Here is a 22,695-nt window from a genome sequence, read left to right on the forward strand (position 1 = left end):
TTTTTAAAGAGTTCCCTAATGTTTGATTTGAGATTTGATAAGAGCGGCAAATCAAATTCTACGTATAATATGATACATTAGTCAAGATCATGACAAGGTTAAATGAAAGTCAAATAAACAAATGCGTTTTTAGTTCTAGTAGGAATTAACTCGGAATAGAGGGGGGATACAACATAGTAAAATTTTAGATACAAACTGGAAGGGCGTCCCGAGGAATTAGAAGTGAGGGCACTTACACAATGACTTGGAAATCGATGATCTACGTTTTATTTATGTTTGTTTTGTCTTGCAAATGTCAAAACAACATTTATACTTTGTGAAGCATTTATTTTTGCTAGTAAAATCGTTAATTAAAACTTAAAGTACGAAGTTCTCTTAGCTACTTCCAAATCATACGTGACAAATTGGGGTTTCCTTGAAATAAACGCCAACCTTCGAATGATCTACGTTACGTATCAGACATTTTATGTTATTGGGCAAATGATGTAAAATTGTTGTTGCTCCCTGCTGAACTCCATTCAGAATCACTGAGAGCTTTAACAATCAGTAATAAAGATCATTTTTCCGTCTAGTGTTGTAGGTATATGCATCACTGTTCTTCTCACGTAACCGACTATTTATGGCGAATTTCATTAGAGAAATATGTATTTTGACGGGACACTTAAAATGCCTTGCTCCGCGAAGAGGTACCTGTAAGGCGTCAGTGTGTGAACACTACGTATGATACTCACTGCTCGTTTTTGTGCAATCAGTACTTTCTTTCCCTGTTATGAATTACCCTAGAAAATTACTTCCTATGGTATTGTTGAGTGGAAATATCCAAAACATGTCAAGAGCCACCGGCCGGTGTGGCCGAGCGGTTCTAGGCACTATAGTCTGGAACCGTGCGACAGCTACGGTCGCAGGTTCGAATCCTGCCTCGGGCATGGATGTGTGTGATGTCCTTAGGTTAGTTAGGTTTAATTAGTTCTAAGTTCTAGGGGACTGATGACCTTAGAAGTTATGTCCCATAGTTCTCAGAGCCATTTGTACCATTTTTTTGTCAAGAGCCTGATACGTGTATTTCTAAGATTAGCAATTGCATGAAGATCAGAAGTAGCTGTATTTAACTGTGTGAGATGATCAATAAGCTCAAACTTTCATCAGTAGGTACACCATTAATTTGGAACGTTCTACCCCACTTACTGACTCCTGCTTTCGGCCGCAAGTCGCCCAATGTAGTGCTGGCTGAAATAAGACTTGCACTTGGCGGCGGGACCTGGATGGGACCTCCTGGCCAACCATGCCATACGATCATTTCATTTATTTCACTGACTCCTGCTCATGCTCTGCATCAGTTGTTGGTATGACTACTTATTGTACAAAACTGAATGTAGCGTGTTTTTTAAAAATTTAGGGAAAGTCCTTTTTCTGAGAATCAGTTAACAATTCTTTGTAAAATATCGTTTACCAACTCTTCTGTTGCTTTCTCTCTAATAGAGGTCATTGTAACACTAGTGTCGTCTGCCAAAAGCATAAATTCTGCTTGTTGAATATTAAATGGAAGATTTTTCACATAAAGGAGTGGAACCAAAATTGACCGTTATAGGCCCCACTTTCTGATTCTGCTATTCCCTAATCACTAAAATTTTCTACCTTTCCAACATTGTCTGAATTATTCAGCACAGCTCTTTGGATTTGTTTGTCGAATATGATTCAAACTAGCCGTGTGTAAAGCAATAAGTACCACACAATTTGGGTTTTCCTAAGAGAGCATTATGATCTAAACAAACAAATGCCCTGGAAAGATCGCAAAAAATACCGACTGGTGATGTACTATTATTGAAGATTTGTACTATTTAATGAGTGAATGTACAAATAGCATTCTCAGTTGAGCAACATTTCTGGAATCCGAACCGTGATATGTTATGTAAATTCTTTCTCCTTAAGTGTGTGATTACTATTGATTACATTACTTTTTCGAGTATTTTGGAAAGAAGATTTCAGTAAGGAAACTGGGCGAAAATTGTTTTAGTTCTGTCTTGTCACTTTTCTTATGAAATGGATTAATAATTGCATATTTTAAACTGTCTGGAAAAATTTTATGCGCCAGTGATTCACTTCATACAATGAGATGACAAAAGTTATGGGATACCTTCTAATATCGTGTCGGACCTCCTTTTGCTCTGCATAGAGTAGCAAGTCGAAGTGGCGTGGGCTTAATAAGTCGTCGGAAGTCCCCTTCCGAAATACTGAACCGTGCTACCTCTGTAGTTGTCCATAATTACGAAAGTTGCCTGTGCAGGATTTTGTGTATGACCTGACCTCTTACCTGTGTCCCATAAATGTTCGTTGGGATTAATGTCAGGCGATCTGGACGGCCAAGCCTTTCACTCGACTTGTATGGAATGTTCCTCAAACAACAAGTCGGCAAAAACTGTGGCCCAATGGCTTGGCATATTGTCATGCATAAAAATCCCACCATTGTTTGGGAACTTGAAGCCTATTAATGGCTGCAAATGGTCTCCAAGTAGCCGTATAACCATTTACAGTCAATGATCGGCTCAGTTTGACCGTAGGACCCAGTCTATTGCATATAAACACAGCCCACATCATTATGGAGCCACCAGCGGTATGCACAGTGTCTTGTTGGCAATTTGGGCCATGGCTTCGTGGGGCCTGCATCACACTTGAATCCTACCATCAGCTCTTACCAACTGAAATCGGTACTTATCTGACCAAGGCCATTTTTTTCCAGTCCTCTAGGGTTGAAACGATATGGCCACAAACACAGGAGTGCGCTGCAGGCAATGTTGTGCTGTTTGCAAAGACATTCACGACAGTTTTCAGCTGTACATTAACACCACATTCTGCCATATTGTCCTAACACATACGTTTGTCAAACATCCCATACCGATTTCTGCGGTTATTTCACGGTGAGTTGCTTGCCTGCTAGCACTGACAACTCTACACAAACGCCACTGCTCTCTGTCGTTAAGTGAAGGCCATCAGACACTGCATTGTTCATGGAGAGAGATAATGTCTGGAATTTGCTATTCTCAGCACATCCATGACACTGTGGAACTCGGAATACTGAATTCCGTAACGATTTCCGAAATTGAATGTCCCATGCATCTAGCTCCAACTAACATTCCACATTCAAAATCTCCATCGTGCAGCCGGAACCACATCGGTAATCTTTTCGCATGAATTACCTTAGTATAAATGACGGCTCTGACATGCACTGCCCGTTCATACCTTGTGTATGTGGTACTGTCACCATCTCTACATGAGTTTTGTCACCTTGATGTACACTACTGGCCATTAAAATTGCTACACCACGAAGATGATGTGCTACAGAAGCGAAATTTAACCGACAGGAAGGAGACGCTGTGATATGCAAATGATTAGCTTTTCAAAGCATTCACACAAGGCTGGCGCCGGTGGCGGCACCTACAACGTGCTGACATGAGGCAAGTTTCCATCCGATTTCTCAAACACAAACAGCACCTGACCGGCTTTGCCTGGTGAAACGTTGTTGTGTAGCCTCGTGTAAGGAGGAGAAATGCGTACCATCACGTTTCCGACTTTGATAAAGGTCGGATTGTAGCCTATCGCGATTGCGGTTTATGGTACCGTGACATTGCTGCGTCGTTCTGGATCCCAACGGCCTCGTATCACTAGCAGGCGAGATGACAGGCATCTTATCCGCATGGCTGTAACGGATCGTCCAGCCACGTCTCGATCCCTGAGTCAACAGATGGGGACGTTTGCAACACATCAACCATCTGCACGAACAGTTCGACGACGTTTGCAGCAGCATGGACTGTCAGCTCGGAGACCATGGCTGCGGTTACCCTTGACGCTGCATAACAGAAAGGAGCGCCTGCGATGGTTTACTCAAGGACGAACTTGGGTGCAGGAATGGAAAAACGTAATTTTTTCGGATGAATCCAGGTTCTGTTTACATCATCAAAATGGCCGCATCCGTGTTTGGCGACATCGCGGTGAATGCACATTGGAAGCGTGTATTCGTCATCGCCATACTGGCGTATCACCCGGCGTGATGGTATGGGGTCCCATTGGTTACACGTCTCGGTCACCTCTTGTTCGCACTGACAGCACTGTGAACAGTGGACGTTACATTTCAGATGTGTTACCACCCGTGGCTGTACCCTTCATTCGATCCCTGCGAAACCCTACATTTAAGTAGGATAATGCACAAACGCGTGTTGCAGGTCCTGTACGGGCCTTTCTGGATACAGAAAATGTTCGACTGCTGCCCTAGCCAGCACATTCTCCAGATCTCTTACCAATTGAAAACGTCTGGTCAGTGGTGGCCGAGCAATTGGCTCGTCACAATACGCCAGTCACTACTCTTGTTGAAGCTGCATGGGCAGCTGTACCCGTACACGCCATCCAAGCTCTGTTTGACTCAATGCCCAGGTGTATCAAGGCCGGTATTATGACCAGAGGTATTTGTTCTGGGTACTGATTTCTCAGGATCTACACACCCAAATTGCGTGAAAATGTAATCACATGTCAGTTCTAGAATAATATATTTGTCCAATGAATACCTGTTTATCGTCTGCATTTCTTCTTGGTGCAGCAGGTTTAATGACTAGTAGTGTATGAAAGCCTAGTGTGTGTGTGTGTGTGTGTGTGTGTGTGTGTGTTTTGTTTGGTTTCTCTCTAGCTTGTCTGTCATATGGTGGACCTGAAGGGATGTCTTGTTATACGACAGGCTGACATGGCTGAGGGAGACGGGCCTGCTGAAGCGCGAGTGGACGCGCTGGGTGGCGCAGAAGCCGCGCTGCCTCAACCGCGACAGCGGCTACGCCGAGGTGGGCCTCACCGAGGTGTCGCCCGCACTGCTCATGGTGTGCTACGGCGTCGCCGCGTCCCTGGCGGCGCTGCTATTCGAGGTGCTGCTGCACAGGCTGGTAGCCGCCAAGCAGGGGCGCCAGAAGAGGCAGCAGAAGCCCGGCACCGGCAACACGCTGGTGCCCAGGGCATTCCTGCGCTGAAACAGCAGTCACAGTTGCTTACCTCACTATTTTTCCTCTGACCTTCCTGCTCTTTTGGATTCACTTGCTTCACTGCACATATTGATTCACACTACCATTGCGTAAAAAGCAGCTCAACAGTTGCTCTAGCACGGTAACCTTTAGGGAGCTGGCAGTTAGGAAATTCGGTTCTCTTTTAAAAGGAAATTTATTTCTTCTACGGAGTACAGTTAGTGTACAAGGCTGATAGCTAGTGTAGGTAGAACCGAGGGGGGATCACGTTAGAAACGTACTTTCCCGTTTCAGGGCTATTTGGAAAGTAAGGTCCGATCGATCACGGAAAGGAAACCATAATGAAAATCTGAGGAAGTTCTACATAGACGTGTTGGACAGAGTCCCCGCCCATGGCCTCAAGTCGCTTTTTTCAATTCTGAGCGCACGGTGAACACATAAAGATGCTCTAGAAAATAGTGTCTCCCACCAACTATGAGCGCTTGTGACAGATGTCGCCTGATTCCACGTAACCCACACATCTAATTGTCATGCATTTCCTTGTTCATGACAATTCTCGGTCTCACACTGCAGGGGTAATAAACCACTCCTATAGCGTTTTCGATGGGAAGTGTTTCATCACCCACCAACAGCTGAGAGTTGGCTCCTTCTGATTCTCATCTCTGTTCAGATGAAGCGCTGGCTATGATGACAACATTTTGGCACAGGCCAGCGTAGAGAACTGGTAGAATGCACAGGCGACTGCCTTCTACGACGGGGGTGTTGGAAATTTGGTAAACTTCTATGCCAAACGTATCATTTGGAGCGACGACTCTGTAGGGAAGTAGCTGGAAGCTGTAGTTATCTGTTTCAAATAAAACATTTTTGATTGTAACTATGGTTTACATTTCACAACGGATCACACTTTAATTTCCGAATATTATGTTCAGAATTACGCTAGCTTTGACAGTTACGTAGGTAGTATTGCAGTAAAGCTCACAGGAGATGCTTTCAACCAATCACACGAGACGTGTAGACGCAGCAACAATCCGCAATTGCTAAACTTTCACTCGTATCACCTCTACACTATCCGCTTTCTTTATGCCTCAGGTTAAGGCAGCTTGCTGTCCTCTTGGTTAGGGAATTACTTATCAAGTTTCTACTTAAAGAAAAGAAAGAAAACACTGGTGACCCACGTGCTGCTGTCCCGTCGGGTGAGATGATGATCCAATGGCAAGACAAGATTTTGAGATGAGTCTTTAGACTCAACTGAATTGCCAAGTTCTGGTCCTGAAGTTATAAACTGCCTTAATTTGTCACTAACGATTAATTAAGATAGTATATTTAATAAGAGCACGATTTCCACTAAAACATGCAGCAATTACAGTACGTTGTATAAACACGACGAGCAACGCAACGTTCAATGGATGTATTGCGGTTATCATTGTTCTTTTAATTTCAACATTAACTTTAGCCTCGTAAAGCAAAACAAACCTCTGGTCAACATATTATTGTGGTGAAATCCGTGAATTAATTAAATAAGAAACAATGCTTCAGTTAACTAAAACTTATTTCTGTTACACACGGAAATTTATGTATGCTATAACTGTCGGCGGACATCTGTGCTCCTCTTCATAGGGTTGTGTGTTGTTATTGAAAAGCCAGACTCATTATCTGTTCACGTTCCTTGTTTTTCTAAGTTTTTGTACTAAGAGTTTACACATCTAGAGTCTGTCGGTCTTCGCTAATTATGTTGAACAGTTGCAACTCACTGGCAGTACTGTGTTAGAAGAAAGCAATTGGGTCACTGCATAACACGTAGATAAAAGTCGAACAAATGTCGGAAACACGAGTCACATTTTTGAAAATTGGTCTAGCGTTCTGCTGTAAGTATCCTTATTACTTATCTAACTACTCCCTTACTATGTATAAAATCCTGATGGATACGCCTCACTAGTACTAAGATAATGATCATAAGGCAATAAAATCTTTTAGTACTGAATGACATTTTGCACGTTGCAACTTGTAGCAAAAGAAAGGAAGTCATACGCAGGTGCTCAGACAAATGTTGGTTGTATAAAATACGTAATTAATTAATGTTAGCTCCTGTATTGGTTGTATCTTGAGTGTCACGCCTATACAAAGTGAGAACAGTAACAGGTATGCGAAGTAGCGAAAATCTTGCACGCATTTCCAGTAGTTTTTATTTTCGCTCTCTTGTAAAATGAGGTAAGTTTCTAATGTGCTGAATTCCAATAACTGAGGGGCACCTTAAACACCACGAGTGGTAATGACGGAAACTAAAGACGTTAAATTTTTTTTTTAAATATACAGGGTGTTATAAAAAGGTACGGCCAAACTTTCAAGAAACATTCCTCACACACAAAGAAAGAAAATACGTTATGTGGACATGTGTTCGGAAACGCTTACTTTCCATGTTAGAGCTCATTTTATTACTTCTATTCAAATCACATTAATCATGGAATGGAAACACACAGCATCAGAACGTACCAGCGTGATTTCAAACACTTTGTTACAGGAAATGTTCAAAATGTCCTCCGATAGCGAGGAGACATGCATCAACCCTCCGTCGCATGGAATCCCTGATGTGCTGATGCAGCCCTGGAGAATGGCGTATTGTATCACAGCCGTCCACAATACGAGCACGAAGAGTCTCTACATTTGGTACCGGGGTTGCGTAGACAAGAGCTTTCAAATGCCCCCATAAATGAAAGTTAAGAGGGTTGAGGTCAGGAGAGCGTGGAGGCCATGGAATTGGTCCGCCTCTACCAATCCATCGGTCACCGAATCTGTTGTTGAGAAGCGTACAAACACTTCGACTGAAATGTGCAGGAGCTCCATCGTGCATGAACCACATGTTGTGTCGTACTTGTAAAGGCACATGTTCTAGCAGCACAGGTAGAGTATCCCGTATGAAATCATGATAACGTGCTCCATTGAGCGTAGGTGGAAGAACATGGGGCCCAATCAAGACATCACCAACAATACCTGCCCAAACGTTCACAGAAAATCTGTGTTGATGACTTGATTGCACAATTGCGTGCAGATTCTCGTCAGCTCACACATGTTGATTGTGAAAATTTACAATTTGATCACGTTGGAATGAAGCCTCATCCGTAAAGAGAACATTTGCACTGAAAAGAGGATTGACACATTGTTGAATGAACCATTCGCAGAAGCGTACCCGTGGAGGCCAATCAGCTGCTGATAGTGCCTGCACACGCTGTACATGGTACGGAAACAACTGGTTCTCCCGTAGCACTCTCCATACAGTGACGTCGTCAACGTTACCTTGTACAGCAGCAACTTCTCTGACGCTGACATTAGGGATATCGTCAACTGCACGAAGAATTGCCTCGTCCATTGCAGGTGTCCTCGTCGTTCTAGGTCTTCCCCAGTCGCGAGTCATAGGCTGGAATGTTCCGTGCTCCCTAAGACGCCGATCACTTGCTTCGAACGTCTTCCTGTCGGGACGCTTCGTTCTGGAAATCTGTCTCGATACAAACGTACCGCGCCACGGCTATTGCCCCGTGCTAATCCATACATCATGTGGGCATCTGCCAACTCCGCATTTGTAAACATTGCACTGATTCCAAAACCACGTTCGTGATGAACACTAACCTGTTGATGCTACGTACTGATGTGCTTGATGCTAGTACTGTAGAACAATGAGTCGCATGTCAACACAAGCACCGAAGTCAACATTACCTTCCTTCAATTGGGCCAACTGGCGGTGAATCGAGGAAGTACAGTACATACTGACGAAACTAAAATGAGCTCTAACATGGAAATTAAGCGTTTCCGGACACATGTCCACATAACATCTTTTCTTTATTTGTCTGTGAGGAATGTTTCCTGAAAGTTTGGCCGTACCTTTTTGTGACACCCTGTATATGTTTCCGCAACTATTCCTGTTGACCCTCTGTAGCCCGAGAAACATTGAAAATACTCACACCGCTATATAACAATGACTGTACATGTCCCTCTCCTACGAAAATTCTTCAAACACGTAGTAAGAAGGATTCGCTCGACAATTCAGTCCCACTGCTACCAATACACCCACCACATCCCACTCCCACCTGCAGCATGCGGGTAGTAAAGAAATCGTCAGTATTTCTTTTTAAACGTAGAAAAAAAATCATCAGTGCTAGTCCAAATCACATGTTGGAATGAAATTTGGCTGTTTTAAAAGCTTATTATCCTGGAGGATGGATGGTTGAGTTTGTAATACATGTATTTTCCTTTCAGGTCAGATGTTACAAAAACGTCTACTGTATGTCATTTCCGGCTTGTGTAGAACAACATCTTCTGACAATCCCTAAAAATGATTACAAATTTCACTACCTTCTAAGAAATAGCAGTCTGTTTTGGCACAAGTTATGCATTCGGTGATGTTGGAGATATTGTTAATCGTAATGACTACTACAGAACCAACGAAGATGACTTCAAAAGCAGGTCAAAACTGTTCATGTAAGTGTTTTTGTGTAATCTAGAAAGAAAACAAGGTCAGCCGAGGGCCAAATAAAGTGAGAGACACACTACTACTAATCGAAATGTTGGTTGTGGATTGTGGTAAGGCTTCACTTCACTCCATATAATCTTACACGTAAAACTAATGATCTTGAACTTTCTGCTCCTGATCTACTTCCATCGCGGTGTAGAATAAGTTGCAATTCATTCGTTCCGTATATATGAAATTGCATTCGGCAAAATAGCTTGCGCAGATAAAAATTGATAAAATATCTATCGTGTAACAACGACGAAGAGAGTAGCTTAAAATAATTGTTTGAGTATTAGAGAAGACTGTTTGGAGACAGTTAACTGAAAATATTGTTGCGAGGAAGCACCCAACTGCAAGCATCTGCGGTAGGATATGCAGCTGTTACCAAAAGACTGTCGTTCTGCTCCCACTTTAAAATGATTCATTCTATCGAATTAAATTATCTTGCTATTTGTTACTATGAAATGCCATGCCAACGTAAATTTATGCATCAGCAAAAACTGTACCCTAGAATAAAATTTGTTGAACACTTGTTTTGTAACATATCATGAATAGACTGTTGAAACTGTATACATGACTTAGCGTACGTGTTATGTCTAACTTCTGAACCGTGAGAGTATGGGCTAACATACAAGAAAGTATTTCCAATGTTTCTACAGGAAGTCTGCACCAGAAGTTCACTCATGGCGTATTTCAGTGCTGGTGTGTAATTATACGCACATATCTTAATACTTGTGGTACTTTTTCTGAGTGCTATGTGCTATATGCGTCAAATATTCAACAAATTTACTAGTGTAACAATGTTTAAAAGCTGACAATCGTCTATGTGATGCAATACAAGGGCTAAGGAAAGCAACCACTATGCTAGGAATCTTTTCACTAAAGTAGTAGATATAAATGTTTATAACACTTCGAATATGTATGAAAATATATTAAATCACTATTAAGCATACTTGAAACATATTTACTCATGAATATTTTTCTGTGATCCGACATTCCAAATCCTTCCTACTGTTTATGAAAACCCTCTCTGTGGAAATGGTACAATAATTTTAAGATAAGCAGTGCAAAAAAGTACCCCAACAAAACACACCCACACACAAACAAGAAATCTGTGAGTAGAACAGAACAAACAAGAAATCGCAAGTGAAGGCTGTGATCTGTTAAGCAAATAGTCAGGCGCTAATTTCACAGTCATTTGAGGCTTTTCCGGCACTGTTGTCTGCTCCAAATTGCTTGAATATATTCTAGGATTGTTGCAAAAAATTGTGTATTCGTTAGTGAGTAAAAGACATGTTTTCTTTCCTGAACACTGTTCGTGGGCCATTCACGCCGAATCGGTAGATTTCGTTAGGGCCGATCTTTTTCGGTAAGCGCGTGCTCGGATCACTGTACGAAGAGCTCGCGAGGAACTTTCTCGTGTCTCCGACATCGATTAGATCGACTTGCCTACTTATTTGCAAAGACTTCAGTCTGTTTAAAAGAAATGTAACTGAGGTGTAATGAAAGTGGTGTAGAGAACAGTTGTATTTTGGAACAGCTAGACTATTTTAATGTTGATGTGCGTCGACATAGTGGTTTCTTACCAATCTTTTGTTGTTGTCTAGTTCAGTCCAGCCATCAAGATAAGGCAAAGAATGAAATTTAGAATTATCAGCGAAGAAAACGAGCACCGAGCTGAGCTTGAGCTGTGTCAATTACTATATTTCTTCATTGGACGGTCACCTACAAATTTAAAAGAGCATTTACGAGCGAATCGCAAACCTTCCTTTGATAGACTATTATCCACCGCAGAGTTTTACACTGCTAACTACTTCGTCTTTATGCATCTTGAATAAAACATCCGTATTGTACAGAATTACAACAAACAATGAAAGCAGCTAGTAACGAATACTTTCCAACAATTTACTGGTTCGAGAACACAGAATATATACGACTAATTTAATATTACTTTTACAGCTTCGTTAAATACTCTTTTTCTAAATAAGAAAAAACCCTAAAACTTCAAGAAATCTAGGAAACATAAAACAGTTGCCATGAAAGCTGAATGTCTTGTTACGAGAATGGTGCAACGCCGAACCACTCTTCGCAAATCAGCGGTGAAGCTGTCCGCTTGCATCATCTGTGCAGAGGAGACACTGCTGAGAGAGGGACCGATTTATGCTGTGAAACCAAATGGAGCCAGGCGGAGCACAAAACGAGGTCGACTCATGGCGAAGCATTCCTTACAGGGGAAACTGCACATGAGTGAGTTTGGCAAACCAGAAATAGGTGAAACTAGAAAAAAGGAGGATGGAGGTGAGATGAAGTGTTTCTTCATTTGTAGCTTACAAACTTCCACCGCTTCCGCATCCAGAAGTAACCCTTGCAGATCTTTGCTGATACAGAAGTGTATGTGACAGGATAAATGTCGTTTTTCTCCACAGCATGTCAGTAGGTCATTTCTGAACCGTCACTCCTTCACACTGATCTAGTACCGTTTTTTACGATCTCGTCATACAGGAGACTTTTAACTCCAACCTTCTTTCTCTTCGGAGCTTTGCAGCAGTTTCAACAGTTTCGCAAGGTTTCTGATATTATTTGCGAGCTGATTTCTCTGTATTTTATTGGTTATGATTGTTATCTGTGTTGGCAATAACAAAAGTACGGCAAAACAGCATTCTGTGTCGCGCGCTAAAAGCCTCTTATTTCAATATAGTCATTCCTCAACTATTGAGACAGTGCTTCGGATATATATTATGATGTATGATTGTTGAATAGCTCCATTTCACAAGAGAAGTGGAAGGTTATATTGAATATACAGATTATTTGGAAAGTTGTAGAGGTTTTCTGTGGCTTCGTCTCCAAGAACAATATTGTTGTTGTGGTCTTCAGTCGGATAGGTTTGGCGAAGCTCTCCACGCTTCTCTATCCTGTGCACCAAGAGCATTATCGTAAATTAATACTAGCAGATGATCTGCTGATCAACTTGTTTGTCATTCTTTACAATAAGGTTACAACCATTAACGTCAATTGTACTTTTATAAACATTTCATCAGAATATATAATAGAAGGAAAGGGAAAGGTAGTGTACAAGCAGTACATTTAGTAGAAGTCTGCCTTTTCTTTCTGAAGACGTTAGAGAAACCCAAATTTCAAGCGGTTAATGTTAGTCCTCATTCCGTAGCACAGTCTCTCGAGGGTGTGCAAGGTGTTAAGATGGCTTTAGTTCACAGATGTAGAATAGATGGCAAATGTTTGAAACATGTTTGTATGGACAGATATAATGCGTTACTTCAACAGTGCATTTGTAGCAAAGATATCTAAACACCGAGTGGCGTAGGTCGAACAAATGGCTAAAATGGCTCTGAGCACTGTGGGACTTAACTTCTGAGGTCATCAGTCCCCTAGAACTTAGAACTACTTAAACCTAACTAACCTAATGACATCACACACATCCATGCCCGAGGCAGGATTCGAACCTGCGACCGTAGCGGCCGCGCAGTTCCAGACTGTAGCGCCTAGAACCGCTTGGCCACCCCGGCCGGCGTAGGTCGAACAGTTGCAGTCGTTAAACTATGACATACTGTCACAATCAAAAGTTAAGAGGATTCACGTCAGGAGAAATAGAGGCCAGTGAACTAGACATCAACAACTGCGCCACTCCCTTGGCAGCGTTTTCGCCAAATATCGCCAAATATTCAGACTGTAGGACGCTGGTGTTTCAAATGAATGAACCAAATGACTTGGTGATTGTTGGTGGCATATATCCCGGTATTACAGACACAACTTTGCTCGAGAGGATCAACTACAATAGTTAATCAGTCGTAGGTGAAGCGTACTTGGGCTGAGCCGATGACCATGTATAAAGCTACGACACGCTATGCTTAAAATAGCTGCTCACGATTAAAAGTGACAACATCATCAATATAAGCACATGCCTATGTGCGAGTATTGCGTAACTTTATGATGTCCTCTGTATCCGGTCCAAATGTAGCCCTACCTGTGAATAATCACTGCAGTGCCTCAGCATTACTATCAACACACTGTTATACATGCGTTCATAAGAACTTTTTCTCTTCATGTGATCCTAGGAACTGCTTTCCCCCTCCGTGCGATTGTTACAAACTGCCAGAAAAACATACATACCTATCACACATTTCGTTAATACTGTGTGGTTTTCCAGTGAATAAACAATATGTTATTTTAGGTTTTCCGAGAATAGGAAAATGTTGAATATTGAGCCGGGTGGCGTCGTCCAGAAGCCGCGATATTTCGTCAGGCTGGCTTCGTGCCATCTTCGGCATTCCTGATGATTGATTTCTGCAGGGCGCCGCCTTTATATCCTCTATCCTCAACCCACTGCTTACAATTGGCCGCCTCTCGGCTGGCGCGGTGGTGGGAGAAGCTCAACATTGGGTGTCTATCTAGGGTCCTCTGTGGCTCCGCGGCCGGTGTCGGACGCAAGTATCTGCCGGCGTGGCAACAGTACGTCCTCGTCTTTTTCAGCTGTCATGATGAGAGCGGATTCCCTCGTAGACTGATGTAGTGCTTAACACAAAGCTGGGTTCCAGGTTTTGCATAATTTAAGACGTTGTCTTTCTTTATTAGTCCATCACTTAGTAGGATCTCGACACCCTCTTTAACATACATTACCAGGAGGCGTTGCAGTCCCTGTCTGACGTTTATGCTCAGTGCATCTCCTCTGTACTGCTCGGATAGTTTGGCCTACATACACTAGCAAGTGATCCTATAGACTCCCTCTTTCCGGAGACCTAGGTCATTCTTGACAGATCCCAGCAAGACCTTCAAAAAAAAAAAAAAAAAAAATGGCTGGTGGGCGGAATACGCAGTTGACGTTATGTTTCGGGATTATTCTTCCGATTTTTGCTGATGTGCTCCCAACGGATGGTATAAATGCTGTGGTAAGAGACATCACTTCATCCTCAGAAGACTGTGGTCCCACCTTCTTCGGTCTCAAGGCAGTACGAATCTGGCGGTTGCTGTAACGGTCTGTGCAGAACACGGCCTGTGCAGGTCGGCTGTTACCCTGTCACCGTCCGAGATTTCGCTTGCTCTTGCACTAGTGTGCTTAGGACAACTTCTCGCCGGCCGCTGTGGCCGTGCGGTTCTAGGCACTTCAGTCCGGAACCGCGGGACTGCTACCGTCTCAGGTTCGAATCCTGCCTCGGGCATGGATGTGTATGTTGTCCTTAGGTTAGTTAGGTTTAAGTAGTTCTAAGTTCTAGGGGCCTGATGACCTCAGATGTTGAGTCCCATAGTGCTTAGAGCCATTTGAACTATTTGAACACCTTCTCGTTGCAAAGGTGTACGACAGCTGGAGGCATGAAAATAATAAGTGCGTGTGTGCGTGTGCGCGTGTGTGTTGGTTTACGGCAGATGTTGTATTCTAGTATGCCATCTCGTCTTCACTTGACGAGCGTGTCTGGGAATGGAAGCTAATTGTTTGGTTCTATTTTCAACGTGAATTGTATGTTCTGATGCAGTGAAGTCTTGCAGGAAGTCTTGTAGCTGATACCATCCCTGCGACCAGATTATGAACGTACAGTACCATCTACATATATAAAAAGCATGAGGGTTTGTAGATTGTCGACTACAGGACTACTTCTTTTAAATGCCTCCCTAGACATACTGGCCACAACTTCTGATAGCGGGCAGCCCATAGCTACTTCATCTGCTTGACTGTAGTAATTTCCATCGGTTAGGAAGTAGGCAGAAGTAAGCATGAATTCGATCAGTTTCATTAGTGCTGACCCAAACTTTCCTCTTAAGAGGCTTAGGAAATCTATTAGAGGTACTCTTGTAAAAACAGATATCAAATCAAAGCTCACAATGAGACCTCATTGGCCCTATCAGAACTTCTGGAGCTGCTGGATGGATTGCGTCAAATTCTGTGTGTGGTGCTTGTGATTGCCGCAAAAAGGGCTGATCGTCACAGGTTGGTCTGCCTCTCTTATACGAGGTGCATTCAAGTTCTAAGGTCTCCGATTTTTTTTCTAATTAACTACTCACCCGAAATCGATGAAACTGGCGTTACTTCTCGACGTAATCGCCCTGCAGACGTACACATTTTTCACAACGCTGACGCCATGATTCCATGGCAGCGGCGAAGGCTTCTTTAGGAGTCTGTTTTGACCACTGGAAAATCGCTGAGACAATAGCAGCACGGCTGGTGAATGTGCGACCACGGAGAGTGTCTTTCATTGTTGTAAAAAACCAAAAGTCACTAGGAGCCAGGTCAGGTGAGTAGGGAGCATGAGGAATCACTTCAAAGTCGTTATCACGAAGAAACTGTTGCGTAACGTTAGCTCGATGTGCGGGTGCGTTGTCTCGGTGAAACAGCACATGCTCTGCCCTTCCCGGACGTTTTTGTTGCAGTGCAGGATGGAATTTGTTCTTCAAAACATTTTCGTAGGATGCACCTGTTATTGTAGTGCCCTTTGGAACGCAATGTTGAAAGGTGGCTACACTGAGCCACAGCGCCAGAAATCGCGCCAGAGAGTATTGTTCCGCCGCCTCCACTGGCAGTGCTTATTGAGACGTAGCGGCAGGCAGTTCTTACCGAGAAGTTGTGGTGGATACTGCTTGTCGCTGAAGTTGGAGTGAGATGGGGTAGTAGTGAGTGTTTGTTCCATGTTTTATGCAACTATTTGATGGGAGAGATAGCAGATGTTATTCTAATGGAGACATTGTAATGATCAGAGTGCATTTCGTCAATATAAATTAAGGTAACAAACTACTTTTATTTTTCTCTCTCATTATTTCAGTGACCTAAATAATGCATCATTACAGGTTCAGTCAACAAAGCATCTGGCTTGTGTTCTTGTATTAGAGTGTAATTTTGGTTTTCTTGCACAATTATAGTATTTCTAATTTTCTTTTATCACGTCAGTATAATTGGTATTTAAAAATTCTTGTCTTGTTGAAGAAGAACCGTGCCAGATGTGCGTTGAGTCATACTACCACATACAGAACAGCTACACTTGTGCTTTGTTGGTTTCGTAGGTTTTATAGTTGCTGGGGACTTAATTAATTAACTGTGTTAACGAAAATTTTCTTACATTCTTTGTTGTCATTCTAAGCAGTCAGATTGCGTAATAATACTAATCAGGGCCAGCCGTTTACGAGACTTGCGTAATCGGACATACAGCTACAAAAAAAATATATTTTCATTAATATTTAAACTATGCCCCCATGCACGTGGCGACCGCTGCTTCGGATCGTCCCTTGGAATCTTCTGATTGTAAAAATAGTAGACAGTAGTATTGTTGCAGTAATTTGTAGAGTAGTAATTGTAGTCTAGATTGCATGTGTAGATTTGGTAATTGTCAGTCTTCTAATGACCGAGCGGGGTGGCGCAGTGGTTAGACACTGGACTCGCATTCGGGAGGACGACGGTTCAATCCCGCGTCCGGCCATCCTGATTTAGGTTTTCCGTGATTTCCCTAAATGACTCCAGGCAAATGCCGGGATGGTTCCTCTGAAAGGGCACGGCCGATTTCCTTCCCAATCCTTCCCTAATCCGATGAGACCGATGACCACGCTGTCTGGTCTCCTTCCCCAAACCAACCAACCAACCAATCAGTCTTCTAATGGTATTTCATAATTTAATTTTGTTGTCTTGTATACGCGTTTGACGATTTAGTGCAATTATTTCAATTGTTTGTCAATCGTGTTTGAAGGAAATATTTCGTGTGAATGATATTGTTGGAGATAAAGTGTCATTGTGTGTAATTTTCATATAGTGACGAGTTTTGTATATTTTGTAAATGATTACGCGATCAATGAAAAAGGCGAAAATGATGGATAGTGAGAATGACGAAATTGTTGACATGGCGAACTCGCCAACAGAGGAAAACAGTATGATGGATAATGAAGTCGAAAACAATGTAATAAGTCGGGAAAATAGTCCGGAACCATTTCAAAATTTTTCTCAATCAGAAAATTCACAGAATACGAGATTAATGACAGAAGATTCTGGAATAGTATCGAACAAAGATAGCTTTACAACTATGACGAAAGAAGTCGATTTTGCGGGAAATGTTAGGGGTGAAAAGAGTTTCGAACCAGTTACTATGGAGCAGTTGATGAGTGCAATATTAAATTTGGGAGCACGGTTAGAAACAGAATTAGGAACAATTATAACCGAGATGAAAGCAGTGAGAGCACAGTTACGATCTGAATTAGAAACAGATATGGGAACAATGGAAACACAGTTAGACTCACGAACGGGGACATGTTTCAAAAATATGAAAGATGAATTAAAGAAAGAAATCAGAGAAGAAGTACAACCGATTTTGAATGCTCACAATAATAGATTAGTTGCAGTAGAGATTAGACAAAGGGAACAGGATAGAGAACAGGAAGAAAGAGATCGCGTGATAGTACAGAAATTTTCAGAGTTAAATTTACAACGTGCAAAAGATAAGGAAAAAATATTTGCGAGAATCGAGGAGTCCGTATCAAATGACAGATTAAATAACATAACACAACAATATGAACAGTTAACTACAAAATGTGTCAATACTGAAAACCGAGTCGCGACACTTTCGGAAGACGTAAATAAACAGAAAGGAGAATTAAGTGACTCATCGGAAAAAGTTGAGGAGATCTCAGATAAATTGACAAGTCTTAGTTTAGCAGAGGGGTTTGAAGAAAATAATTTATTTCATTTTCGAGAAGCAACAAGAGAGCGCCAGGCGCGCGAACTTGAGAATAATCGACTTTGGGACAGGGACAGACGCGGTAGGTCTTTGTCGCCACGAGGCGAAAACTTTGACTATAAACACTTTTTGACTGTTCGGAAATTTAAGATCTTCCGCAATTCTAAGAATGACATACATCCATGTGCATGGTTAGATCAATTTACGTACGCACTTCCGCCAAATTTGCCACTAAGTCACAAACTGAAATTAATGTGCAGCTATTAAAGTCCTCAGGGGATTCACTACTCTTAAGTGAATATGTGCCGTAGCGAGCATAGGGCCCCGAGCTGTAGTGGTGCTATTTCTCTTTTAGTTTTCTGTACCGCTGCCTACTCTTTCACTATTCTTTGCATCTATCGAAACAACTCTTCAACTATCAATCTATCTAGAGAGCGTGTAAAAAATAACCGGATATGACTATTTTACCCAAAAGTGACTTCAGAAATTACCGTTTGGACTTACTGTATTTTCAGCAGCATTCATTCGTAGTTTAAATGAAATTTTACCTGTTCATCTTCGTGACAATATTACTTCATATGTTGACGACATTCTTATTGCTAAAAATTCTTGGAGTGAGCACAACAAAATTTTGGATTCATTATTACGTATTTTTGCAAGAGTTGGCATTACGGTGAACTTAGAAAAATCTGAATTTGGTCGTTCTCAGGTGAAATTTCTCGGTCACATTATTTCTACAGAAGGTATTCTTCCTGATCCAGAAAAATTAGACGCTATTCGTAATTATGCTGTGCCTACCACAAAACGTGATGTTCGTGGTTTCCTTGGTGTCCGCAATTTTCTTAGACGCTTTGTTAGATTGGACAATTTGGCCACAACTCGTTCGATCTATCTGAAAACATTATTTTTAAACGAAAATCGGTCGACAACTCTGTTTGGTTAGTTTGTATTCCTGATGAGTGGGTTAATAAGCTGATTTGGTATACGCATTTCAGTTATGCACACTTTGGTCCCAGAAAATGCTTTCATAAATTACGAGAAAATTGCTACTTCAATAATATGGAAAAACGTATTCGATTTGTTCTTGCCAAATGCAAATTATGTCAAAAGGCTAAGCCGCCAACAGTTTCTCACAGAGCACCGTTGTTTCCTATCATTCCAGCAAAATTAAAGGACATGGCTGCAGTTGATTTGTTCGGTCCAGTGGTTCGATCTACTAATGGTTTTGCGTACATTTTCGTAGCAGTGGAGTTGACATCAAAATATGTGTGTTTTACACCGTTACGCAAAGCAACAGCTCGTTCAGTATCTAACGCTTTCATCAAACATTTTCTTAAAGAAGTGGGTCATGTTGATAAGGTTATATCAGATAATGGATCACAGTTTCGTTCTAAAATTTGGCTTCGTACTCTACGGCGTCGTAAAATTAAACCAATTTTCATTTCACTTTTTCACCCCCAATCTAACGCTTCAGAGAGATGGATGAAGGAAATCAATAAATTGTGTCGTCTTTATTGTCATCAGAATCACAGAACGTGGGATCAGTATCTTCATATTTTTCAAAACATTCTGAATGAACTTCCTAATGACTCAACTTCTTTACCGCCTATACTGATATTAAAAAACAAAGCACCGACAAATCGCGTTTCTGAAATCGTTCCTTTTCCGCCTTCATGGAAACTGCGGCATTCTGAAGTTGTGAATCTGGCTCTACAAAATATTGCATCTGCGGCTGCTAGAAGAGTGAAATCAGCAAAGCGTCCTGGTCGTTTAAAAATCTTGTCAGTTGGTCAGAAGGTGTTAATTAAGTCTCACCGTCTGTCTCACAAAGGAAAGGGCTTGTGTCGCAAATTTTTTCTGCTTTATAACGGTCCATATAGAGTTCGCGAAATTATACATGATAACACTGTTGAAGTAGAAACTCTTAAATCTCGACGCTCTAAGGGAATACATCATATATCAAACGTCAAAATTTTTGTAGAATGACATACTTGTGAGAAACGAACAGCTACATGTAAACATGCGGAGAGTACAAGGATACCGCGCTGTGTTTTGGCGGCGGCACATACTCAAAGCAACAGTGAAGTCTGCGCGCCGCACAAGGCAGTCGTTGACCGCAAACAATCACTTCCTACGTCACGCGCCTACAGCTGATCGAGTGCTCAGTGCGAATGCACTGACAGCCGTAAATAAATACACAGTCTAATTTCTCCGACTAAATTCAGTATAAGCTATAATGACTTGATGAATTCTGTTATTAACATTCAGTATTTTTCAGGATACGGTTCTATAAAATATTTAAAAACTTCAGGTAAATTCTGTGCGTGTCCAACGTTAAGACGACTTGCTACCGAGAAAATTTCAGGAAAAATGTCATTTCGAAGAAGAAAGTAATAAACTAAAAAGGTAAATATTAATTGAGTTTATTTTTCAGGTAACATATTTCCACTTAGGTACGTACTTTAGACATAATTGCTGCTCGCGATTACGTGATTCATACTTTGTACTAAATTCATGTTCTATGAATGTACTTGTGAAGCGACGTGCTTGCGTACGTTAACTGATTTTGACAATGATTATTAATGAACTGGGTTGTAACTTGTGTATATTATGCATCGCTTGACTGCACTGCTTTTTCACTGATGTCATATTTTTTAAATTATGTACCTGCTCTGCCTATTTATTTAAATTATAATTGTCACCTGATTAATTGTGCTGATGTGGTTAGGTATGTAAGTTATACTTTGTGATTTATCTGCTTGCGCCTTCATGTTTACTTATTAAGATACGATGCTAATGACCTGTTTAGTACGTAAGATATATGTTTACTGCTATGCGTGTGGATTGCACATTTACACATTTCTGCTTGTTGTTATAACTATACTTTAATTTGGTATATAGCAATGCTGATGTACAGTGTACGGACATGGAGTGTGGGTTACGATGTGGTATGGGTTACGGATTATTCGCTTGGCGAAGCCTCGTTATAGAAATTGTGCTGCATCCACTTGTTGACATTCTGTTCACTACTGGTATATTTACTCGCTGTTGCTTGTTTTGCTTACGCTCAGTGCTTTATATTTTAACATAAGAAAATGAACTGCAGTAATTCGACGAGCGACTTTAATACAAGAAACATCATAGAAGTCACATGAGCTGGAGGTTTTATGAAAGCTGTATAAATGTATGTCAATAGGAAGGAAGCTAACGACATGACATACCAACACAGTTATTACACTGCATTTTTCGTGAGCAATTGAAATAGGAAGTGACACTTGACACAAGAAATACTCCACATGTTTGCTTCTGTTTGCCATAATTCTTGAAGTGGTGTACACACTGTGAAATATTAGGATCATTCTCACTCCGTAATCGTACTTAATTACTGAGAGTTATTCGAACTAAGTCTGTTAGAGGTCATGTATGCATTCTTTGTTTATAATTCATAATGAGTAGAAGATTTTGGTCAGATGGATTACACAGAGGTTGTGTGTTGACAGTGTGTCTTCGGATTGTATAGGATGATGAGGTTTGCATTAGGATTTTATCTGTACTCGATCGAGGAAACTGACTAGAGGAAAGAGTTGTTATGGAAGTGAAATGATACTGGCAATAAGGTTTATATGTATCGACGTATTGAAGAGGTATTATGGAGGTATTGAGATTATATGAAGTTGATTGGAGTTATGATGTATAAGAGGTAAAATAAGTGAGGTGCATTTTTTTTTTTTTTTGTTGTTGGTCTATATGGAACAAGGAGGATGAAGATAGCAGACTAGAACACTAAAATGGAAGGAAGATTGTCTACACACACTTTGTTAAATCACTAAGCGGTATGTACTTTTTTTTGGAGAGAGGAAGTTGCATATCTTGGCACACTGACAGTTGTTCAGCAACCGTACATTTTGATCTGGCTTGGCAAACATTGGTCTTGACATGATGACTATGACGTTGACTTAACTATTATTGACTGTTATACATTGCTGTCACTACTACTTGATACCCATGATGAACATGAAATTTTGACAGAAGTGGATTCACACAGTTAACTCTATTCAATTACACAGTAGTACTTAATGTGGATGAAAGATGAGTGAGTGTGTTTTGTGTGTTTTCCTTACCTAATCCTACCCACCTATCTCCTAAATATTATTTTATTTGTTTGTAGTGGCTTGCACTGACACCCATAAATATTATAGGTTTACTGATGTTTGTGTATTTGTAATAGTAATATGACAATTATCTGATATCATTTGTGTGTTTGTTATGATTTGTATGTTTAGTGTAAGAGCATTGTAAAAGCATTTGTATGTGCATTCAAACTATTGTTCATGCTTGAACTGTCTGATTAGTGATGGTGATATTATGGACTGTTACTTGTACTTTTTCTACATGATTGGTGCCACTAGGACATGTTTAATTTCTGCTAATGAACTGTGTGATCAGTGATAGTGAATATTATGGACTGCTGTCTGCACCTACTCAACATTGCTGGGTGCCACTGATGGACTGCTTCTACTGAAATGATGTGACC

General features: G+C 41.2%; 1 protein-coding gene across 1 annotated transcript in view; it reads left to right on the top strand.

The window, feature by feature from the left end:
- Window positions 1-5,006, top strand: part of LOC126154618 (glutamate receptor U1-like) — an 89,967-nt gene extending 84,961 nt beyond the window's left edge. The window contains exon 9 of the mRNA XM_049916162.1: window positions 4,724-5,006. Coding sequence (XP_049772119.1) covers window positions 4,724-5,006 — 283 coding nt within the window. The remainder of the gene's footprint in view (window positions 1-4,723) is intronic.
- Window positions 5,007-22,695: the final 17,689 nt, after the last annotated feature.

This window comes from Schistocerca cancellata, chromosome 2 (assembly GCF_023864275.1).
Source record: "Schistocerca cancellata isolate TAMUIC-IGC-003103 chromosome 2, iqSchCanc2.1, whole genome shotgun sequence".
Lineage (NCBI taxonomy): Eukaryota > Metazoa > Arthropoda > Insecta > Orthoptera > Acrididae > Schistocerca > Schistocerca cancellata.